The sequence below is a fragment of the Oryctolagus cuniculus genome, chromosome 9 (genome assembly GCF_964237555.1).
Source record: "Oryctolagus cuniculus chromosome 9, mOryCun1.1, whole genome shotgun sequence".
Lineage (NCBI taxonomy): Eukaryota > Metazoa > Chordata > Mammalia > Lagomorpha > Leporidae > Oryctolagus > Oryctolagus cuniculus.
The window spans coordinates 100,601,995-100,627,332 of NC_091440.1; the positions used below are offsets into that span (position 1 = coordinate 100,601,995).

The window sequence follows — 25,338 nt, forward strand, 5'->3', positions numbered from 1 at the left end:
GAGTCAGGTGCTAGGTCCTGGTCTCCCATGCGGGTTCAGGGCCCAAGCACTTGGGCCATCCTCCACTGCCTTCCTGGGCCTCAGCAGAGAGCTGGACTGGAAGAGGAGCAACCAGAACAGAATCTGGTGTCCCCAACCAGGACTAGAACCCAGGGTGCCGGCCCCGCAGTCGGAGGATTAGCCAAGTGAGCTGTGGCACCAGCTGAGCACTGTCTTGATTACTTGAGAGCCACCTAAGTTGTCTGAGATAGGACACTATAACAGTCAATGTTTATGCTCTGGCTGGTCATTCTACGCAAGCTCCTAGTAGTGCTGATTCAGATAGAATTAGACATTTGGGTCATTAGGTTTTCATTTTTCATAAAAGTACATTCTCACAATTTTCAGCATATAAACAATTGATTTTTTAAAAAATAGTTAATATAAAGAGAACAGATTTCTTGTATTTCATAGCTATAGTCTAAGAAGATAACCATATTTTCTCCATTCCACTCTCCCTCCCTCCCTCCATCTGCCTTCCTTCTTTTCCTTTTGTTTTTTAAATTTTTGCAAAAATATAAATCCACTATAATCACATGCTTAGTGTACCACTAATCATAATATTCAACAAATAAAATGTAGAAAGACAACACTATTAATTTTTTTTTAAATTTTTTGACAGGCAGAGTGGACAGTAAGAGAGATAGACAGAGAGAAAGGTCTTCCTTTTGCCATTGGTTCACCCTCCAATGGCCGCCGCGGCTGGCACGCTGTGGCCAGTGCACCACGCTGATCCGATGGCAGGAGCCAGGTGCTTATCTTGGTCTCCCAAGGGGTGCAAGGCCCAAGCACTTGGGCCATCCTCCACTGCACTCCCTGGCCACAGCATAGTTGGCCTGGAAGAGGGGCAACCGGGACAGCATCGGGCACCCCGACTGGGACTAGAACCTGGTGTGCCGGCGCCACAAGGCGGAGGATTAGCCTAGTGAGCCGCGGCGCCGGCCAACACTATTAATTTTTTCTATCTTTAATAAAAGTTGATGTTTAAATTCTTCAAAATTATGTCTTAATTATTACGTCTTAATAATCCAAGCTATAATACATGAACTTAGAGGAAACTGCAAGTGATGTAGCTGATGGAAGAATGTCATATCTTAGCAACTAAACAAGATACTGATGGGGCTGGTGTTGTGGCATGGTGGATTAAGTCATTGCCTGTGAGGTCAGCATCCCATGTCCAAGTGCGAGTTTCAGTGCTGTCTGCTCTGCTTCAGATCCAGCTCCCTGCCAATGCACCTGGGAAGGCAGCAGAAGATGGTCCAAGTACCTGCACACCTGCCACCCAGTGGGAGACTGGGATGCAGTTCTTGGATCCTGGCTTCTGCCTAGCCAAGCCTGGACCATTGTGGCCATTTGGAGAGCAAACCAGTGGATGGAGGATGGATCTCTCTCTCTCTCTCCTCTGTCTATGTCACTGTGCCTCTCAAATAAATACATCTTTTTTTAAAAAGAAAGTTACTGATGAGGCACAACCAAGTTTGCCAGACAAGACCACAAAAAGTCTCAGGATTTGAAGATAGAGTCCCTTAGAAGGCAGGGAGTGGGGAAGGACGCAGAAAACAAGGAGATAAATTGAAAAACAGTACACCAGTGAAATGCTAGCCCAGTTTCCCACTTAGCTCCAGAATGCTAACTGCCTGTCATACGTCTCTTAGGGAAGAGTTAGTTCCTGGGACAAAATGGACACTCAAGAGTAATAAAGTAAATGCCTTCAAAACTTCCACTGATAATTATTTTCTAACTAAATTTCTGTACTAAGTCAAAGTATTTTTGAACATAAGTACAATTTATTTATTTATTTAGTTTTAATCTTTCCATCAATGGCAATTTTTAAAATTTATTTGCATGCATTTCTTGGGTTCTGCTTTAAAGCATTTTTAAAATATTTATTTATTTATTTGAAAGTCAGAGCTACAGAGAGAGAGAGAGAGAGAGAGAGAGAGGGAGAGAGATCTGCTCATTGTGCACTCCTCAAATGGCTGCAAAAGGTGGGGCTGGGCCAGGCCGAATCCAGGAGCCAGGAGTTTCTTCAGGGTCACCCACGTAGGTGGCAAGGTCCCAAGCGCTTGGGCCATCATCTGCTGCTTTCCAAGGCACATTAGCAGGGAGCTGGATTGAAAGTGGAGAGCTGGGACTCGAACTGATGCCCATATGAGATGCCAGCATTGCAGGCAGCAGCTTAACTGCTATGCCACAATCCCTCTCCTAAGTTGAAATATTGATTAATTATTAGAGGAAATACAGAGATTCATAGTCCCCCCCCCCCCAATTTTACTTCCCAGGTCTTCTTCCTCAGGACGTCACCACAAAAGGAAGAAAGAAACAAGGAGGAAGTCACAAGATTCAGGACACAATAGATGAAACCAGGAGAGTGCTGAACGGGATCCTCAAGAATGAGACTGAACAATTGGCCTAGAGAACTAAACATGACCCCAACAGGAAAAACAAGCAAAGCTGGCAGAATTGAGCTGGACAGTGTTTAACAGAATCATTAGGAAATGTGAAGACAGAGAATGAGTGAAGGGGGTGTGGGTGCAAATACATAACTAAGGCAATGATTAAACTCTAGGAAAAATAAAAACAAGAAATACAGTCATAACACACTGCTTGGTTTCAGGATGAACAGTATTTATAAGGTTATAATAAGGAAAATTTACTAAAGATTTAACCTAAATTGTCATATAACTGTGATCATTGGCAAAATGAGGAGAGAACAGGAGAGGAACAATAAGGATTGACATGCTGATTTACTATGATGGAAATTAATAGATAATGTTAAAATTATGGAGAAGGAAATAAATATTAGAAGAAATACTGATGCACCAGAAGACAGCAAAGCACAGAGTGGATCCACTAGAGACCCACACATGAGCTGATCCGTATATTTTTCAGCGTCACTTTGAACTGTAGGATTCACTGCGTTTAATTTCTGGGAGAGTCAGGGAATTGGGCATTAGTTGCCTGGCTCCTTGCAATGAACATTGTAAATAAACCCCTCCCCAGTCCTCTCCTCCACATACCCACACACAAAGGAAGAAATAGCTAAAATGATTAAAAGTACATGCTTCTGAGGAATGCAATGAGAAAGGGTGATGAGGAGCCAAGAGACATTATTGGTCCTGTTTTCTATTTTGTGATAACCCTTGTGGTACTATTCTCATTTTTAAATAAAATACATCTGTTTCTCCGGTTAAATAGTTACTCAAGAGATCTTCTATTGTAAGTATGCTTCGGGGAAGTAAACATAAAAGTGACAAATGTACTAATAGGTTTTCCAAAAAGTCTACTACACATGAAAGAACCTGTCACTTCATAAACATTGAGTAAGCCCTGCTTTAATCTCAGTAACAGTGATTTCTTGCCTAACACTTTATAAACATTTATGTATAAACCTTAAGTTTTAAAATATACTAGCAACCAGTACCAATAGGAATTCTTGATTTTTTTTAAATTGGAAATATCATAAACTACTCTTGATAAATGATAATATTAACACAATATAAAAACCAATGGAATTTTCACATCTTCATTAGGCCTATATAAAATAATTGGAAATAGTTAATTTCTATTGTGCTGTTGAGAATTTTGAAAATAAATTTGAGAACATCCTTTTTAAAATTTTTTTTTATCTTTAATTTAATGAATATAAATTTCCAAAGTACGACTCATGTGTTACAATGGCTTCCCCCCCATACCGTCCCTCCCACCCACAACCCTCCCCTTTCCCACTCCCTCTCCCCTTCCATTCACATCAAGATTCATTTTCGATTATCTTAATATACAGAAGATCAGCTTAGTATACCTTAAGTAAGTATTCTATTTTAGGGTTCTTTGAGATTTGTAAGATTCTATTTTTATAAATAGAATGGTTTTCATTTTCCAAAGATCAATATTATTCTAATAAGCTCTGTACTGAGTGTCTTAATGAAAAAAGTAAGTAAAATGTGCTTTGAGTCATTAGTGAGATAGCAACGGAATAATAAATTATAGTATAGATAGAGTACCTGAAATTAGGTACAAGTTCAGCAACTTGGTGGTTGTACAACTTTCTGTTTCAGTTTGAGTACATGGCTAAATTTTTCTGAACTATAACTTTACATGTTACAGTGACAGTGACGTATCTTTAGCATTGAATATGATAGCATGTTTAAAAACTTTGAATAGTAAACCCCAAACAAATGCAAAGTGTTTTAAAGTATTACTTCTTTTAAAAAGCAAATTTGAGATCAATTCAAAGTTTACTTGGGCAAGAAAAACATTACAACACTCAGCAGCCATCCTGACCAAAGATGGCTCTTTTGAAAGTTCCCTTTGCAACGTTGTGAGCTAATGACGTTAAGGGAGTACCTGATTGGGGCAGTCTGGGTTTGCCTTAATCTGCGTATAATTTGTATTGGCTGAGCTTTCTGTTCCGTGATTGGCTGAGGCTCAGTTGCTTAGCTGCAAGAGTAGCTGCATTAGGTTAGGGCTGGTTTGCGCATTGTAGTTCTGGAGAACTAAGGCCCCTTTGGGTCAATTCATCCTTCGAATGTGGAGGCTGGTTTAGGCCAATTTATCGCGGTTCAACACTTCCTTTTCTGAGCAGGGGTTTCTCCTTGCTCTGAGCCCCTCAGGGAGGCATTTCTGACACCTGAGTGTGATGGGAACCCACCTTGAATGCGGAGAGCTCGGCCTCGGGCTTCATGAGCAGCACGCTTTTGTCCACGGCGCGGAGGGCACAGAGGGATTGCGGAGAAGCCTCGACTCGCAGGTGGGTTTGTGAGGCCGGGAGACCTTGTGCTGGGCTGAAGCCCAGATCCACCTGTGAGGAAAGAGAAGTCATCAGGAAAGCAGGCTACGTGTTTTGCCATCTGAATGTCCCTCACGTTGAACACATTAGTCTGCTAATTTATGATTGTCAGAGTTCAGTTAGTTTCTTTGTTTCTTTTCATGAAAGTTCATTGAGCAGTAAACGTACGAGCCAGCACATTCTGAAACAAAAATTAGGCACTTGGAATGATAGATATTCTTGTTGATTACATGTAAGGACAAATTGTATATCTGACTATATTGCTCCTGGTGAAATGTCAGTCATTCTAGTTGGAGATCATCCTCTCTCTAACCATCTATGCGTCTTTAACTGTGCTCCCATTTCAATGAGGAGAATGAAAGGAAAGGCAAGGACTGGGTTTTCAAGGATGCTTTAACAAGTTCACAGAAAAGGAAATTTAAAGATAGTTTTGTTTTGGTGAAAAAGTTTGGGATCCATGCCTATGAGGGATATTTTAAAAGTTCATAGAAAATGTGTACTGTGAGTAAGCCACTTCAGTGCCCAATACGGCATGATTGAAAGTGGGCTGGTAGAAATGCACAGTGGAGTAGCGGTCGTCTGGAGTTGTGGAGAAGTGGAAATGGAGATGTGTTAGTCAAAGAGTGCAAAGGTTTGATTATATTGGTGATCGGTTCTGGAGGTCTGCCTCTAACAGTACTGTGTCAAGTCCTTAAGAGGTTAGATCTTCTATAAGCGTTCTAGTCACACATAATCACAAACAATAAGATGTGAGGGGAAAATAAATGTCTTGAACCAAGAGTTGGGAATCCTGGATGCTAGTTCTGATTTGTCTTAAAATGATGTGACTTTGAGTGAGTTATGACATTATCAGGGCTTCAGTTGTCTTCACCTGCAAAGTAATCTGTGTCATTCTTAGACTGGTGTTTTCATTTTGCTTGCTTTTTCTAAGTTTAAGAAATAAATCACCCACCTTGTTGTGAAGACAACGTTCAATCTCCAGTTTTGCAGAATCCCCAATCACTTCCCCATCAGGAAGAACGGCATAGATGAGCAACTCTGCCAAGGGAGCCAAGTCTGTCTCCACAGGGACTGACAGAAGAGAATGGCCTTTCACTGCGGCACAGAGAGCATGAGAAGAGAAGGTTATGGGCCAGGAAGGTGACTGGAAAACCTGAATGACTGACATGCCAGGATTTGGGGGATTGTATCTTTACTGGAGACATTCTTACATCTATTCTGTAGTTAATGCTGTAGGTGTGAATGGTGTGTTTAAGATGTGAAAACAGTAGCACAGATTATCTTCTACCAGGAATCTTTTGATTTTCCCTTTTCTGTTTTGTAAAGAACTTACTTTCTTCATTAATTGATTTGAAAGACACACACACACACACACACACACACACACACAGAGCGAGAGCGAGAGAGAGACAGGAAGAGAGGAAGAGAGAAGCAGCTCCCATCTCCTGGTTTACTCCCAAAATGCCTGCAACATCTGAGGCTAGGTCAGGCCAAAGCTGGAAGCCAGAAATTCAATCCAAGTCTTGCCCATGGGTGGAGTCTTCCCCATGGGGTCCAACTACCTGAGCCATCACCTGCTGCTTCTCGGGATGCACATTTTCAGGAAATTAGAATCAGGAGCAGAGCCAGAACACTCACTCATGTGATTGGGGTGCCTCAAGCAGTGTCTTAACTGCTGTGCAAAACACCCTTCCCAATCAAGAATCTTTACTGTTGATAAAATTCATCTATGTCGGTGCAGGCGCTGTGGCGCAGTGGGTTAACACCCTGGCCTGAAGTGCTGGCATCCCATATGGGTGCTGGTTCAGGTCCCAGCTGCTCCACTTCCAATCCAGCTCTCTGCTGTGGCCTGGGAGAGCAGCAGAGGATGGCCCAAGTGCTTGGGACCCTGTGCTGCATGGGAGACCTGGAGGCGTCTTCTACATCCTGGCTTTGGATCGGCGCAGCTCCAGCCATTGCGGTCAATTTGGGAGTGAACCAGCTGATGGAAGGCCTCTCTCTCTCTCTCTGCCTCTCCTCTCTTATGTGTAACTCTGACTTTCAAATAAATAAATAAATCTTTAAAAAAATTCATCTATGTTATTAATCACTTCTGGATAATGATATAGTAATTTCCTGTATCTTTTAAATCTTAGCAATCTTAAATGCAATCAAATAGAAATTATTGTTTTATCAAGTAATAAAGGAAGCTACATGACACTATATTTATAACTCAGATAAGAAAAGGGAAGGGGCTGCTGTGGTGGCACAGCAGATTAAGCCTCTGCCTGTATTCAATATGGGCACTGGTTCAAGTCCTGGCTGCTCCACTTCTGATCCATCCCTGCTAATGCACCTCGGAAAGCATCAGAAGATGGACCAAGTGCTTGGGCCCCTGTACCCACGTGCGAGACCAGGAAGAAACTCCTGGCTCCTAGCTTCAGCCTGGCTTAGCCCCAGCCATTGTGGCAATTTGGGGAGAGAAGTGGCGGATAGATGATTCTCTCTCTCCCTCTGTCTTTCCTCCTCTATATGTAACTCTGTCTTTCAAATGAATAAATATAAATTTAAAAAAGGTAGGTAAATAGAAAATGATGATCTAGCACTGATGGAACCCAGTAATAGGACTAAAAATTATACATTATTTTGTGGAAACATTCAACAGTTAGAAGTGCATATATATTTATTTTTTAAAGCCTCTTGTATGAGACAAAATTTCATAGTATTTACATTTCTCAAGTGAAAATTTTTTGTGTTTCTGTTCAATCTGAGGCTATAAATGGATCTCCTAATGATGAACTCTATGATCTGTATTTATTTTTAAAAGAGATTATTTGACACATTAAATAGCCAACAGGATGTTAAGATTGGGCAACAGCAAGTATACATTTGAACACATTTGCTGAGCCCCTACCATGTATCAGTTCACTGTTCTGGGCAGTTGGAATGAAACTGTGAAATCAGACCAATAAAAGTCCCCGACTACATGCTGTTTCATGTAGAAACATGTGGAAAGAAAAAGGCAATAAATAAACTGACTGTATAATTAGATGATAGGAAGTATGTTTTCATTTGGTAAATCCTATGTAGAAAAAAATTAGGGCAGGATAGGAAGAGAAGGGCATTGTAAATACCAGTGTTTAATAGCAGATTATGTTTTAAAATTTTTATTATTAATTTATTTGAAAGGCAGAAGGAGAGAGTGAGATAGACAATCTTCTTTTTGCAAGTTTACACCCCCAAATGTCTGCAACATTTAAGGCTGAGCCAGGTTGAAACCAGGAGCCAGGAACTCAATCCAGTTCTCTCAAGTGGGTGGCTGGGACCCAACTACTTGAGCCATTACCTGCTGCCTCTCAGGGTGTGCATTAGCAGGAAGCTGGAATTGGAAGCAGGGCTGAGACTTGAACCCTGGGCTCTCCAGTATGGAATGCAAATGTTCTAAGCTGTATCTTAACTGCTGTGCCAAATGCCCACTGCTAAATTACAATTCTAAATTGTCCAGAGAACATGATAATTGAGTCAAGTCTTGAAAGAGGTGAGCAAACCAGCCATGTGGACATTTAAGGAAAAAGCATTCTTGGAGAGAGATAAGGCAGTAAAAATAATGTGTGATGGCTTTGGAAGATGTTCACATCTCTTTAAAGGAAATTCAGGGATACTTTAAAGAAACCTAAAGAAACAGGATATGTAGATCACTGACTAGAAAGATCATGATCCGCCTGTTGGAGTGGGAGACTATCTCATCTGCATTAAATTCCCCATTTTGAAATTCCTCTGTGAAACATATGTCTTTGTCCCATCTATTATGCTTTATATTTCTGCTCTTTTTGGTCATTTTTTATTATTCAAAAATTGGTATAGCTAAAGCAGTTAAAGGATCAGATAAGTAACATCTAGATCTCACTGGAAAAAGAAACCAAAATAACACATTTTGCCTTTTTGGTGTTGGCCTTGGCATTACTGCATAGATTACTCATTTTAGGTATCCATGCAAGTATTTTATTTTTTCATTTATTACAGCTTCAGAGATAACTATTTACTAGTGCTGATGATGTTCAGTGTGAGATATTTGAGATTTTATTGACATAACAGCCTACACTGGTGGCAGGATCTTTCATTCTGAGTATTGGAGATGCTTAATGGGGATACACAAAAAGAACTGCAACATCCCTATTTTGCTCAGCTCTGGATGATCCATTGGTGACTTACGTACAGGGTACAGTCAGAGGAGTACTGGGAGATTGGGAAACTCACATGCTCCTGGATCCACAGAGAGAACATGGGTTCCACTTCGGATGATGCTGCCCTTGGCCATGATCTTAAAAGAAAAAGGATTTTCCCATTCATCACTACGTTTATCATGAGGCCTGTCTCCCATATCATATCCTCATGGTTGAGATCAAGGTCAAGGCAGTGATATCCAGCCCAATGACAAAGTCCAGTGTCAAGAGAGGCAGGGTACAGAAATCAAGGGATTTTGTAAATTTTTTTGCCTCATGGACCTCTTGTTTCTATTCTTCAACGTGGAGTCAGCACTCACCAGGTAATAGAAGATGAGCTCCTTCAGCTCCCCCAGGACCTGGGCATTCAGGATATAATGTGCCTTAGCTGTATGTGTTTGGCCACAGGGCAGGGCACCAGCCACAGGCTCAAGTTGGACATAGCTCTTGTTTAAGGAGAAGACATGCTTAGCTGTATGACGTGCATCTTGGTGTACTTCATTCATGCAATGGAAGGGCAAACAAGGTTCCTGCTCCTTGTAGTAGGCCTGGGAAAACAAAAAGAACTATTGTGTTTTGGTCTGCTAGTTACCAAGACTTTCTCTCACAGGCCGCATATGCTTGCCCTCCCATCTGACTGAACAATTAGAAATTTTGTGCTTCTTAGTAAAAATGGAAGAAATGTCCTCCATTCTAAATAATGAACTATTAAGTGAAGTAAGTGACAGTATCCTTCATTTACAGAAGATTTTGGGGGAGATAATAGATTAATGAATAGGGAAAACTGAAGAGTACCTTTTGTGTAGATTATTTACCTAGACAGGTCAGAGCTAGAAACACTAGGATAGCGCACTGGAGAGAGTGTGATACTTAGATTTAGCAAATAGATTTCTCTATCCAGTAGGGTGTACTACAGTTGGATACATAAGTAGTGGAGGCAATTCATAGCAAATGCTACCACTACTGTGATATCATAGACTACTCTTATAAGATCTCTTCAAACTCTATGTCCTAGAACCTTGCAGAAGATGTTTTAGTGGCGATTGTCTCTATGTACCTATGCAGAAATTTGCTCCTTAATATTTCAGAATTTAGGTGGCCCAAATCCTTGGGCCCTGCACCTGCATGGGAGACCTGGAAGAAGCTCCTGGGGCCTGGCTTTGGATGGCCCAGCTCTAGCTATTGTGACCATTTGGGGAGTGAACCAGCAGATGAAAGACTTCTGTCTCTGTCTCTGCCTCTGCCTCTCTGTAACTCTGCCTTTCAAAAAAATAAAATCTTTTTAAAAAAAGAAATTCAGTGAAAGGCAGAAAAGTTATGGCAGATTCGGGATTTGAATTAGGTTTGAGCAATTCAGTTATTTTTGATGGGCTGATATCCTGGCGTTCTACTTGGTTTCAGCATGTGATTTTTAGTTTTTGGTTTTTGTGTATTGTTCATTTATTTGTTTTTTTAAAGCCTTGTTCTTAACTTTGAAACAGTCTGATCTCTTGTATTTTCTTGTTTTACCTAAGTCACAGATGTGTTGTTCCAAAATGATGAAATTAAAGCCAAAATAAACCACCTAAATGTGTTGAAGTGAAAAAAAAATAAAAAAAATAAATAAATCTTTTAAAAAAATACTACTTCAGGATTCATCTTCCTTTTAACTGCTATTCCCCAAAGATTGTGTGGTCTTTTCTGGTCTTTTCTCTCCACTTTCATTATGCTTCATTCATACTTTGATTATAAAATACACAGCTCTTATATTAGTACTTTGTGGAGTTTCATAAAATGATATAGCACCATAAAAATGTGAAACATGATTATTTTTCTTATCAGGCACTAGCACAGTGCCCAGGACATACACATATGGGAGGAACGTTTGTTGATTGAGAAAATGAATAAATATATCCTATATTTATTTCATGTATTTGGAAGACAGAGAAACCCAGTACATATAAACAGGAAGCTGGATTGAAAGTGCAGAAGGGGCCAGCATTGTGGCATAGTGGACATGACACTGTCATCCATTGTGTGTGCTGGTTCAGTGTCCCAACTGCTCCACTTCTGATCCAGCTTCCTGCTAACGGCCTGGGAAAAGTAGTGGAAGATGACCCAAGTGCTTGAGTCTACCAGCCTTATGGGAGACCCAGAAGAATCTCCTGGTTCCTAGCTTTGGCTTTGCTTGGCCCTGGCCCTTGTGCTCATCTGAAAAGGGAACCTGCAGATGCAAGATTGACATCTCTCTCTCTCTCTCTGCCCCCCCACCCACTTTGATTTCAAATACATAAGTACACTTAAAAGATAAAGAAGGAAAGTGAGGCAGGGACTGACTCCAGGCATTATGATATAGGATGCCTCTGTCGCATGCACAAAATACCTGCATTCCCCCATTGTCTATTCTCTATTGAGTAAACAAAACATATTCTTTTACTTTTTCTTTCTTTGAAAGTATAGAATAGAGAAATATATAGCAGAATAAAAATAAAAGAGGATGACTGCTGGTGAAGAATGTAATATTTAAGTAATAGCTTCATGGTATGAGCATTTCTGTACTCCTTATCCTAGTGCTTTTATTATTCCAGTATTCCCATATTTCACCCTAAAACAGCTCAGTTTGGAACATGAATATCTTTTCTGGGGGAATTGAATTACAGTGCTGTTACCAAGCTTCTCCTTGCTTTTAGGTCCTCACTTCCGGACTTACTCTGATGATGAGGATGTTGCTAGTAGCGTGGATGGTGTTGACAGAGAACTGTGCCAGGCCATGCTCATCAGTGGTAGCTTTAAGGAAGAAGTTTGCACTGTGAGCTTGGATGAAAATGGTTTCATTTGGGATAGGGACTCCTTTTCCATCCTCTAGGCGTACCTGTAAATGAACAGTGAATAGAACTGTAGATTACACTTGACAATGTCACCTATCAGGAATTCAAGAGAAAAATTTTTTCTGATATTGTGTAAAGGCCACACATCAATCTCATGTTACCTTAATTCTCCTTTTTGTCCCAGCTTGAGACTTTTGCCTCTTCCAAATGTTTATCATTGAAATTCTGCAGTGTTCTTTTTTTTTGAAATTAAAAGCAGAGTAGTACTTGCTAACTATCCTGAAAGTGATTTAACATATTTGATGGTACTTAAAAGTGAAATTAAAAGATGTACTCATTTTGGTATGAAAACATTTTGAAAGCCATATATAGTTTTTTTTAATAATACACATTTTCTGTGAACTTTTTGAAGACACCCCATATGCAGAATCAAAACTATAGAATTCTAGTACCAAAGAGCAATGTACATAAATATCTTTTCTTTTTTGGGGGAACCATACAAAAAACCTACCAGAAAACATTTCTGTTGATAATTCATTAATCATTAATTACTGATAACATCAAATGGTCACATGTTATTGTTTGTTTCCTGTCACATAAGAGTATTATTTATCACACATCCACTAAGACTCATGTCCTTAAAGACACTACTGATGCCTTCATATTTATCTGTGCTTCTATCTGAGAGCACTTAATCATCAGTGCATTTATCATTTGAACTAAGAGTGGCAGATACACTAAGATACTTCAATAAAATTGACAAAAGAATTGCCAGTAATTACAGATATTAGATAATATCTATCAAGAAAGGAGGGTTAGAGATAGTGTGGATTTTTTATGAACATTTAGTCCCTGTTACTTAATGACTGAGGCATGGTAACTCTGTGGGGCTTATAGATTTCATGAGCACCATCAATCTGTCTGAAGATCTTGCATATGTAGTCTTCTGATTTTGGTCTTATGAAGCAATTGATAATGATAACCAGGTATGATCTTGAGTAGAAAGGCCTGTATTACTTGGGTGTTAGATTACATGAAACTTACATGAATCGTAAATCACTTTACCTGTCCAAAGACTGGAATACCTTGTCTAAAGTATTTATTCACTTTCACAAATGTGACTTTGGTTATGATTCTTGTGACTTCAATTATCCCAGTTCCAGTGAATTCTAGTCCTGAGAAAGAGATAAAAAGAAAAACAAATGGAGATGAGCCACTTGCTTTCAAATTATTTCTTTACTTTCTTTGCTGTAATCTCACGAAGAATAAGGCATCCATATTCATGGTGTTGTCTCCCATATTTTATGTAACCCACAAACCTGTCCCCTCCTCTTTAATCTTGGCATTCACTTGAAGCTTCCTAATTAAATATCTGGAATCCTTTAATTGGAACATACTGGTGTTTACTTGTTGTGTGAGACAGCCTTGGCTGTATATCTGATAAGCAAGAAAAACAAAGAGAGAAAACAAAATGAAATGCAGGTCAGAGTGATGGTCAACCCAAACCAATACATGAGGTCTTCTTTAGAGGAAATCAATCAACTGTCTTGTGGTTATAATATAGACTATTGGGAAAGAGCATGGTATTCAGTCCTAGCACCTGACTGCTGTATGCCACGATTGTGAAACAGTTATGTTCTGTTTTCTGCTTTCTCCTCTATAACAGAGTGATGATAATAATAATACTACCTACTTCATAAAGCTGTTGTGATGATTAAATAAATTAAGACATATAATATGTTAAAACGTTGGTTGGCAAGTTGTAAGAACTTAATAACTATTAGCTATTATTTAAAGAACCACTATCACTGCTTATTTGTGACTATGATTTAGATAATCAGTTGTAATGTATGGAATGTTCCTTTCTATAGTAGTGGTGGTGGGACTACGATCTTTTGCTATATGGATATAGTTCTTCTGAATGGGATTCTTGTATTTTATAGTGATTCTTGGAGGTTAAAGAGCTTCTGAATAGTTTTCACTCACCTGCTGGCTGACTTCCTTACAGGGAAGATTTATTGTGCTTTGATCCCTGTTCAGGAAATGAGAACCGTGTGGGCATATACATATTGTTACATGTCCTGGGACAGGCTTCCCATAGGTATATCTGTCACAAGAAAAATATGTAGAGACAAAGGGTTTTCCACAGAGCACAGACTCACTGCCTTCCCATTCCTATTTCACATTGTCAGTTAATCATACATTTACTGTATAGTTCCATAGTGTTAACAGCAAATGGACTGATGCTTGATACTTAACTGTGCACTCAGCTTTTTTTCTAAGGGCTTTCCCTCTATTAAATAATTTCATCCTCTTAATAACCTCATGAGAGAGATGATGTTGCTTTTTCTATTTTGTAGTACTGGCAGATGAGGTACACTCATCTGGCTGGCAAGAGGGGAAGTTGAGATTTGAGTTCAGGCAATTTAATATCTGACCAGTCGATGCTGCCGCCTCCCAGGCTTTACAGTATATGGCTGATGGTAACTGGAAGGGTGGCTCAATAGATTGAAAAATATTCCCTAACAAACCCTGAGTACCTCCAAGTTTATCGTAACCTTTCTCTTTTCCAGTTCTTCCATTTACTCTTTTCAAAATGTTTATTTTTTAAAATTTATTTATTTATGTATTTGACAGGTAGATTTATAGACAGTCAGAGAGAGAGACAGAGAGAAAAGTCTTCCTTCCATTGGTTCACCCCCAAATGGCTGCTATAGCTGGTGCTGCACTGATCCGAAGGCAGGAGCCAGGTGCTTCTTCCTGGTCTCCCATGCGGGTGCAGGGGCCCAAGCACTTGGGCCATCCTCCACTGCCCTCCTGGGCCACAGCAGAGAGCTGGACTGGAAGTGAAACAACCGGGACTAGAACCCGGTACCCATATGGGATGCCGGTGCTGCAAGGCGGAGGATTAACCAAGTTTATGTTTATTATAAGGGACAGATGTTTGGCCTAGTAGCTAAGACACCATTTAAGATGCCCATATCCCATGCTGGAGTATCTGCATTTGAGTCCCTGCTCCAGTTCCTGATCCAGGTTCCTGCTAATGCAGATCCTGGGAGGTAGCAGTGATGACTCAAGTGATTTGGTCCCTGCCACCCATATGGGTGACCTGGATTGAGTTTCTGGTTCCTGGCTTTGACTCTGGCCTAGCCCTGGACAGCTCAGGGAAAGAGGAAATGAACAAGTGGATAAATACGCTCTTTATTTCCCTCTCTGTACACCCATCTGTCTGCCCCTCGAGTTAAAAAAATGTTTATTGTAATATCTCATACCAAAACTGAGAAAGCAGGCTCTCCTGTATTCGACCCTTAGGTAGATGTGTGAGTTACCTCTGCTATAGGAGGATTTGGAATTTTTATTTCCATGATTGTAGACTTCAATAGCAGTTTCAGATTTTTTAATTCAATATTCTTATTTTTCTGATAGCTAAATGCAAGTTCAAAGAAAGAAAGTAATATGCTGGGGTGGTGTGGTGGTGGGCATTGTGGCACAGTGAGTTAAGCTGCCACTTGGGACTCCTGCATCCCATATTGAAGTTTGTGTCCTGGCACCTCTGCTTCTGATCCAGCTCTGCTAATGTATTCTAGTGGGTGCAGAAGATAACTCAAGGACTTGGGCCCTTGCCACCCACTTGGGAGACCCAGATGGAGTTTCTGGTCCCTAGCTTTGGCCTGACCCAGCTGCCCAGCTATGACCCTTGAGTGTTGTGGAGATTTGGGGAGTGATTCAGAGGATGGAAGGTCTCTTTCTCTCTGTCTGTCCATCTCTCCCTCTCTCGCTTTCTCTCTCTCTTCTTCCAAATAGATATTCATTTTTTAAAAAATAACTGAAAAAGAAAGTAATATGCTTAAAATCAAAATACTTAGTGACAGGTGCTAGATTTACAGCAAGGGCTGGGAACTCTTAGTTCTAGGCTGTTTCTACTACACCTCGATGGTTCAGAATGACATCACATCTGGTGTGTGATTCTCTTTCCACATTCTATTGAGAGGGTCTTATCCTGTGCCTTTGTATCTCCAATGATGCGAAGTCTCTTTGCTGCCTAAGACATTTCATTCCCTCACGGGAAAAACTCTGCCATTATCAGAATTACCCAAGTTGTTTCATCATACCACAAAGTTAAACAGCAGATATTTGGGGCAGTCATGGGTATAAAGCAGTGATTTTAATGAAGAAAGAAAGAAGAAAATCATATATCACATATTCTTACATAGAATAAGAGGATGGAATAATATCACTAGAAATACAGAAGTTTAATGCAGAAGGGAGTAGAGAAAGGATGGATAATGGGTACCAAAACACATGAGTAATTAGTTCTTGTGTTCTGAGCACAGTAGAGTAACTGCAGGGTACACAATTTATGACTTATTTTAAACTAACTAGAAAAGAAGAGTCAGTGATTTCCTAGCACACAGAAGTGATAAATGTTAGAGGAGGTAGAAATGTTTATTGTCCTGATTTGACGACTTATCTTCTGTGTATATATTGAGTTATGACACTGTACTCTACAACTATGTACAAATGTTGTGTGCAAATTAAATTTTTCATAAAGATAGTGTAAGAAAAACACAGGATTTCATAAAAAGGAAGTTCTAGAAGAAGGAGGAGAGCTACCTCAGGAGTTTGTACAAGTTTTTATGGTGCATGCAAAATATTGTCAGTGTTTGACATTACCAAACAGAGCAAAATACAAAAATGAACTCACATTCCACACACAGACACATTCACTTCTTCCTCCAGTATGGTGATTACCTTTGGCACTTTTACTTGCACCTCAAATTTGGGAAGCACTGTTGAAAGAGTAAAGAGAAATGGGGCAGGCTGGCAAGTTATTTTTGTTGTTCCCTAAATGATAAACCAGTGCTCTGAAATGGTGACTTTATACTTTGAAGGAAAATCCAGGAAGTTGATAACATTGAGTGGTCACAGAGCATGTTAGTCCTTGGAAATCATAGAGGCTTCCATGGAACTAAGAAAAACATTTGCAAAATCCCAAAACTTTTATGAGTTTTTGTGTTCATGGGTGAGGTTTCTGGTTGGAATCAGATGAAGTCCAGCCTCTCAATGGAGCTTTAACACATTCACATGGATTCACACCCCAGCAACGAGAAGCTTATGAGACCTCCACTTTCCCTCCCCAGCCTTCCCAAACCATACCAAATTCATCCACGGTGAAGGAGTGCTCTGTTCTCATTCCAGATTGTGTTAGTATCACTATCTTGTAGGAACCTAGAATGGGCTCTGATGACAGGCTGAAGGACAATTGCTTAAGACCATTCTCTGATTTGACATTCTGCCATTGCATAATTCGATTCATTCTGGGATCCTGAATATATGAAACTGGCTATTACTTATCAAAGTAAATAAAGAATTTACAGACAGTAATGCATTGAAGAATGAACTGCTGTATGGAATCATTTGGGAAAATTTTAATGTTTTTCCTTAAGCAGAGAGAGGTAGAGGCAAAGAGGGATACAACAACTCAGTTCTCTAGAATGTTTGGGGATTTCAGATATGCACATTGCCTTTGGAATATTGTCATGACCTTCCAAACAGCAGTTTAGTTTTAGTGCACTGGTTTCTCTCTGAATATGGAATATGTCAAATTTCTTACCTCAATGAAAACCAATGGAAACTATAAAGCAAAAGAAAAAGAAAGGTGAGTTCAGAAGTCTTCCTGATATGAATACAGCAAGCTCAAATAAACTTAAAGAACTGGACATTATGACTGGAATTTTAGCTAAAATTCAAGGAAATTAATGTAAAAAAGGGACTTGCAAGGCAAGACACATCACCAAAGGAAGTTAAAAGTAGAAGCCCAAGAACTGACTGAATCAACTATGTTAACAGTAAAAAGGGATGTTAGAATGGAGATTTGGGGTGACCTTATGAATAAGTTTCTCCGGCATACTGTGTGATCCATCCCTAGACAAAGTAGTCATATAATTTGTTGTTCAAATCAAAGAAATTTTTGGAGCATGAGAGGGGGTACTGATTTTAGTTTTTCCCAGGTAATTATAAGCTAGGGGCTGTTGTAGGAAACCAAGGTGAGTACTTACCCTTTTTTTTTTTTTTTTAAAGTTCTAAAGTTTTATTGATTTGAAATGCAGAGAGAAAAAGAGAGAGAGAGAGAGAGATCCTCCATCTACTGGTTCACTTCACAAATGCCTGCAATAGTTAGGGTTGGGTCAGGCTGAAGCCAGGAACCCAGAACTTTATCTGGACTTCCCACTTGGGTGGCAGAGACCCAAGTACTTGTGTCACCACATTCTGCCCCCAAAGGTTTGCATTAACAGGAAGCTGGAATCAGGAGTGGACCTGTGACTCCAATCCAGGTACTCTGGAATGGGACTGCAGACATCCCATATGATGTCTTCACTGTTGTGCCAAATGCCTGACCCTTTAACTGGATCCAACACTCAAAACTGAAAAACAAAAGTCACTGAAAAAATATTTTTGGTAAAGTGCTTAGATCTAGGAGGATATGAACAGAAATAATCAATAATTTGAAAATAATATGAAAGGTCTCACTCAAATGTGCTTAATGTATGAAACATAGACCTAAATATTAATAGTTAAAAAACATAGAAATCAGTAAAATGTACATTCATATTTATAAAAAACAAAAAGAAGCAGGTGAAAAAGAATAATAAGGATGAAATCATAGTTCAGGAATTAGGAAAGAGAAAAAGGAAAGAATAAAACCATCTAAATTATCTTTGAGGAATAGAATGAAATGATTACAGTCATTTGGGGGAAAAAAACAGCAGATTGGAAAAGCTCATTTTCTCCCTCTCTCTCTCTCTTTCTCAACTCTGCCTTTCAAATAAATAAATAAATCTAAATAAAAAGTAAGTTATTATCCAACTTTCTTAGAAAAATGGGAAAAGGCAAGCCCAGAAATCTAGAAACAATAATTGAAATGATACAACAAATCTAAAATAAATATGACTCTTCATTTGAAGGCAAATAAATAATTTTCCAGGAAACATAAATCACCAAAATTTCTGCAGAAAAGATATTAAGTAAAAATATATGGGGCTGGTTTTGTGGCACAGTGGTTGAGCTACCCCTTGAGATGCCAGCATCCCATTTCAGAGTGCTGTTTTGCATTCCAGATAATTGGCTTCCAATTCAATTTCCTGCTCTTGAGCCTGGGGAGGCAGCAGAAGATGGCCTAAGTACTTGAGTGCCTCCAACCATGTGGGAGACCCAGATGGAGTTTCTGGCTCCTGGCTTCGGCCTGACCCAGTCCCGGCTATTGTGGCCATTTGGGGACTGAACCAGAGGATGGAAAATCAATCTCTCTCTCTCTCTCTCCTCTCTCCCCATCCCCCTCTTCACCCCTGCTCCCAACTATCTCTCTCTCTCTATCTCTCTCTTCTCTTCCTCTTTTTTTGTCACTTTGCCTTTGAGATAAATTTTAAAAAAGAAAATTAATTTCAGAGCTCACAATTAAGCACTTAAAATAAATCTTCTGAACAATCTAATATGCAAATATAAATGCAAACATCACATACTATGTTATTAACATAATACCCTAGAAGGCCTCATGATTACAGCAGTTCACTCAGGCAGTCCAGAAATTGTCCTATATGAGGACAAGCATTCACTTACTTGACGGCAGTAATAGCCTTACAGTCACAGAATGACCATGGTGTCATCTCTCTGGCAATCCTTGGTTCTCTACTTGTGTTAGGTTTACTGCGATTGATTTCAGATTTGTTGAAGTAGAAATATCCCTGATAGTCTTTTTCCCCTTGCTCTCTACTGACTTTAGTTCCCCAAACCACTGATATTTTAAAAATTGGTGGAACAATTGAATTTATAATACATATTTTTGTTGAACTTTATGGATCACACTTGTACACATATGTCAAAGACTCACCAGTTCATGCAGTGGTCGCAAATCTTTATTCACAGAGACAACTCGAAACTCAACTGAAACAGAGAATTTTTTCCTATGAGGACCAGAAATCATGCCTGTTGGGTGACAGGCGAGGGTGATTGTCTCCTAAGTTCTACAATGTTCCCACCGTGGATCTTCTTACCTGACTGGCTTGGCTTGTAGATTGGTTTGTCTGTCTGGACAAAAACGATGCTTTCTGTGTTCTTCACCCACACTGTGGAACGCTTATGAAGCTCATGTGTTGGTCCTCTTATCTTGAGCAAAAGTTCTCCTGTGTCCCCATGAAATGAGGATCTTGGGAGCTAAGAGCAAAAAGGCCATGAGAACCTCCATAATCTCTCCCGTGGGAGGCCTTAGTATCTAGTCTTTACCTGTTCTCCTTTGGAAGCACAAGAAAATAGGAGGCAGGGTGCAGTATTTATTATTTAAACATAATGTAGAGCAGAGGAAGTCAGAGATGTAACAAATGAAATCTAGATTTCCATGTGCTTTCACAGTAGCGATTAAAACATAGTCAACATTGCAGAGTAAATATAATCAAAAAGTAGATTCAATCCCAAAAACCATGAAGGAAAAATGAATATGCTAATAGTGGTAAGAATGATGTCTTGAGGTTGTACTGGCTGAAGAAGAAACTGGAAATTTCCCCAGGATATCAATTATATATGAAAGACTGGGTCCCTGTTAGTTCTGATATATTTCAAAGTTTGTGACTCACTACCAGAAGATAGCTCCTGCTTTCTTGGGCTAGTAGGACTTTTTAAAAGGGGAATTAAATAGAAAATTAGCATATTTATAAATGCTATTTTCCTTCATTGTAGGATAGGAAAATCTACAATTTTTTTTCTTTTGTAGGGGTAGACTCTCTCTCTAGGTTTCTCTTTGAAACCTAAATTAACTCTCTGTTACTTAAAATGAATCTCCATGTCTCTGACCATTAGAATCTGAAGAAAGGAAGGAAGGGATAAAGGAAAGAAGGGAGGAAGGAAGGAAGGAAAGAGGGAAGGAAGGAAGGAAGGAAGGAAGGAAGGAAGGAAGGAAGGAAGGAAGGAAACAAAACTTGGATAGGTCATGAGTGCTCACCGTGAAGGAAACACAGTGGAATAAGTCCTTGTCAGCCACGAGGTCATCAAACAGGCTTATTGTTCCACTATGGGACACTATGGAAGCACTTACAGTCACAGTCTCATTCAGGTGGCTCAGAGAGAGGCAGCATTTCTCAGGAGTCTCAGTGTGAAGTGGGTAGGGGAGCAGCATCATATACTGCCTGGAAGAGAAGAAGTTCAGGGCAGTAGAGGATGAATACCCATGATTGTGGCTTTATCCCACGCTTAGCTCTACACCTGGAGAAGGCAGACTAGCAGCATATAGCATGAGTGCATGACAAAGAAATGATTCAACCTCTTTTCTGATAGTGGCAAAAATTCAACTTAGTTGGTGCTACCGTACTCACAGTTGAGGGGGGTATGAAAGATGTGCTTACCTCACTCAACCCCCAACACTAAAATTCCTGAACTTAATATTTTTGTGAAAGATTTATTTATTTATTTATTTGAAAGCCAGAGTGAAACACAGAGACAGAGAGAGACAGGAAGAGAAAGAAATCTTCCATCAACTTATTCACGCCCCAAATGGTGCAACAGCCAGGGCTGGTCCAGGCTGAAGCTAGGAGCCCAGAACTCCATCTGGTTCTCCAACATGGGTGGCAGGGGCTCAAGTAGTTGGACAGTCATCTGGTACTTTCCCAAGCACATTATCAGAGAGCTAGATCAGAAGTGGAGCAACTGGGACTCAGCAGTACTTTGATACGGGATACAAGTATTGAAGAGACAGTTTAACCCACTGTTGCAACATGCCAATCCCCCCAAACTTAGTATTTTAGAGAAGAAAATGGAAGGGATAATTATTCAGTACATTAAATAGTGAATTAAGATTACTCTCACTTGCCATATTTAATTCTTGAAGAGTAACCCAGTGCTCCCTATTGCACAAGACTGAATTTGAAATGTCTCATGATAAGTCAGTTAAGTGATGGATCTGTTTATTCACTTTAATTGACCATTCCACATTATAGACTCACATTAAAACATTTCATTGTACTCCATAAACATGCAATAACTACTTGACATTTAAAAAGCAAAAAATAAAAAGGAAGACTATTATAAGTGGAGATTTTGGGGGATGTTTGTTGAACCTACAAAGAAGGGGCGTGTGAAAGAGGACCCTGCATGGTACTCACGGTACTCTGTAAACTGAAGCAGCTGCACACAGGAAGGCAAGAAGAATTAGAAAAAGACATGGCAGGGCACGTCTGCCTTTGTCCATGGTGCATAGACAATGCAGGAGATTCTAGAATGTGCTGTCCTCCTCCTTTCAGTCAGCCTGGTCCCAGAAACTGCCCTGAGGCACTGGGATTTTGTCGCTTTATGCAGACACAGTGTGTAGAATTTGGCCAGCATTCCCTGTAGGGGTCATTGCTCTTAGTGGTCACCAGGAGAAATCCTGATGGGCTCAGGAGCAGTGCCAGCATAGTTGCTGTTGGCAGTAAAGGGTTGTGGGGGTGGAAGTCCATGTCAGAGTCAGTACCGACTTCCTTTGTCTTTGGACCGGCTTTCTCACCCTCAGCAACTGTTGACATGTAGCTCTGAGAAGCTTTCATTGTGAGGTACTGTCCTGTGATTGTAAGATGTTCTGCCTGTACTCATTTGAATCCAGTAGCACTCCCCCAGCTGTGACAACCCAGATCATCCCCCTTCCTTCAAGGAGACCACTGACTTAGAAAGTCTTTCTAAGAGGTAATTAGTTCTCCCTTCTCTGGCCATTCATGTGCTACATCCATGGCTCTTTAAAACAAACGGTAAAGGAGAGACTGAATGTGGAACTCTGAAAACAGTTACCTAACCCATGTCACTATGCTGCAACTCAATCGCTAGAATAATAATTTTCTAACTCTCTCACATCACAGCTTAGTTGGAAACTGATGCATGCATAGTGTACAACCAGGCCAAAGCAATTTCTGGCAGAAAGATTATTTCTTTGAAGTCTCGGGTATTACTCTTTGGGATATACATTAGTCCTTTCTGTAATATATTAATGTACTAGCTGGGAAGTGAATTTGTCTTTTCCTTTTAGATGATGTAGACTCCCCATTTTGCAGATCCCAAGAAAATGTTCCAGGGAAGGGAAATAAATTATTATCAGTGGAAATCTTGAAGTATTAAGTGGCAGCTGGTATAAAAAAAAAAAGACAGTGGTGAAGGCTGGAGCTATGGCATAGCGGGCAAAACTGCTGCCCATGGTACCAGCATCCCACATGGACAAGGATTCATGTCCTGGCTGCTCCACTTCCAATTCAGCTCCTTGATAATACACCTGGGAAAGCAGCAGAAGATGCCCAAGTCGTTGGGCCCCTGCACCCACAAGGGAGACATGGAAGAAGCTCCAGGCTCCTGGCTTTGGATTGCTCAGCTCTGGCCATAGCAGCCATTTAGGGAGTGAACCAGTAGTTGGTAGACCTCTCTCACTCTCTCTACCTCTCTCTGTAACTCTGCCTTCAAAAAAAAAAAGATTTAGTTTATTTATTTGAAAGGCAGCGTTACAGAGAGAGGTAGATACAGAGAGAGAGGTCTTCCATCCACTGGTTCATTCCCAAGATGGCTGCAATAGCCAGAGCTGCACTGATCCGAAGTCTGGAGCCAGGAGCCAGGAGCTTCTTCCAGGTCTCCCATGTGGCTGCAGGGGCTGAAGGACTTGGGCCATCTTCCACTATTATCGCAGGCCATAGCAGAGAGCTGGAACAAAAGAGGAGCAGCCGAGACTAGAACTGGCACCCATATGGGTTGCCGGCACTTCAGGCCAGGGCTTTAACCTGGGGCACTGCAGCGCCAGCCCCTAAATAAGTAAATCTTTAAAAGACAGTAGTAGGAGGGCATGTAGGGTGAATTAAGAAGATGGAAGAGAAAATAAAAATTTTCTCTATCAATTACTTGCCTCAAAAAAGCTCCAGTCAATCATAAATAAAAAAGTTTCACAAGTCTGTGAACCTGTTTGTTCCAATTCACCTATTATAGTAATTGCATTTGTTCATTCATTCATCAAAGAGTCGTTTAGTACTAAAAGCAATACATGTGTTGTACTTAGGGAACATTTCAAGAAAGGTACTGTTTTTAATCCTAGAGGATAGTGGAGGAAGTTATAGATATAATTCCATGAACAGACAATAATGAGACAATATAGTAAATGCAAGGAGAACACCCAAACAGGTTACTGAAAAACACCAAGGAGAGCATATGATCCAATGTGGAGAGAAGGAAGAAGGTAAACATGGTTATCCTCTTAGAATTGTGCCTATGAGATACATGAAATTGGATCTATTTATATGAATAAAATCTTTTAAAAATACCAAAAGCCAGTGTGGATAATGCATCCTGTAGGATTGCTGTGTGTGTAACAGGAGGTCAGGTCTTTTTCTTTTCAAGTTCAGGACTCCAGGGAAGTAAGCAGTAGGAGTTAGGAGTCCTCCCTTTCCTCTGCCTCCCATAGTAACAGTCACGATTACCAATCTCCAAGGCTGATAAGGCAATAGTTGCAAGTCTGCCATCAGTAATAGCACAGGAAGGAAGTCAGCAGCATCTCTAGAAAACATAGATTCTTGTTTTGGATTAACTTTGTGAAACTCTGTGGAAGCAGGGCCACTATAATCGATACAGACTACAGTTTTGGAATTCTTATTTCATCAGATAAGTTCTCTGGTTAAACATTACAGATGGAGAAGGTAGAAATAAAACAGAAACAATCCAGAACAAGAGGAATCAGGGAGCCAGATAAAGGACAATATATGTTATGTCTGTACCCTCAGCAAGTCTCTGCTTCAATGTCAGCCTCTCCTGGATGTCTCTCTGTTTCTCTTTTGACCTGGAACCATTTGTTTGGGGTGAACAAAAAATGGCCAATGTATGAGAACTGGCTGCCAAAGACAGAAGATGCTGTGAAACTGAAGAAAGAGAAGAAACCCAAGATCACACAGAGCATAATTTTCTAAGGAGACATGAAGATGGGGCATGGTCTGAGGCAACCATGAGACAATGGATTACCATGGGCTTCAGTCAGGAATTCAATTCCTGAGACTGGCCCAGCAAGACAAGCTGACAGGTTCTCTTGGTGACTGTTTATCTCCTAAGGCTGGAATGAGTGTTTGGGTTTCCTAAAAGAAAAGATGGTGGTTAAGGCTCAAATGGCTGCAATGTTCAAGATGGCTGCCATCACATCAAGCTGAATCCTTGCAACCCTCCATCTCCCAGCCTCATCTCCTGTTTCCCAGAGCACTAAACCCTTCTTAGATGCAATGTGATTTCCTTGCTCCCTTTGCTTTTCATCTTTCTCCTCTCTCTAGAACAGAAACTCCCTGAAGGTGGGGCATTTTGTCTGTTTTATTTCCTACTGGACCACAGTGTTCAATGAGTAATTGTTGAATCAGTAATGTGATTGACACGAAACAGGAAGCAGAGTATTTGCAATTGAAATCAATTAAGGATTATTAAATTAGATGTTGTAAATTAATGTTGGACAGGGTTTCTCCCATAATGACTCCCA

General features: G+C 40.2%; 1 protein-coding gene across 1 annotated transcript in view; it reads right to left on the reverse strand.

Annotated features, from left to right (window-relative positions):
• Positions 1–22,178, reverse strand: part of LOC100353846 (alpha-2-macroglobulin) — a 59,140-nt gene extending 36,962 nt beyond the window's left edge. The window contains exons 1-15 of the mRNA XM_008259804.4: positions 21,986–22,178; positions 20,830–21,013; positions 19,889–20,048; positions 19,726–19,778; positions 17,452–17,472; positions 16,995–17,163; positions 16,543–16,627; positions 13,824–13,944; positions 13,157–13,274; positions 12,903–13,012; positions 11,720–11,881; positions 9,351–9,578; positions 9,065–9,128; positions 5,781–5,923; positions 4,691–4,840 (exon numbers count right to left, since the gene is read on the reverse strand). Of these exons, the coding sequence (XP_008258026.2) occupies positions 4,691–4,840; positions 5,781–5,923; positions 9,065–9,128; positions 9,351–9,578; positions 11,720–11,881; positions 12,903–13,012; positions 13,157–13,274; positions 13,824–13,944; positions 16,543–16,627; positions 16,995–17,163; positions 17,452–17,472; positions 19,726–19,778; positions 19,889–20,048; positions 20,830–21,013; positions 21,986–22,071 (1,854 nt within the window). The 5' untranslated portion in view covers positions 22,072–22,178. The remainder of the gene's footprint in view (positions 1–4,690; positions 4,841–5,780; positions 5,924–9,064; positions 9,129–9,350; positions 9,579–11,719; positions 11,882–12,902; positions 13,013–13,156; positions 13,275–13,823; positions 13,945–16,542; positions 16,628–16,994; positions 17,164–17,451; positions 17,473–19,725; positions 19,779–19,888; positions 20,049–20,829; positions 21,014–21,985) is intronic.
• Between the last annotated feature and the right edge of the window lie 3,160 nt (positions 22,179–25,338).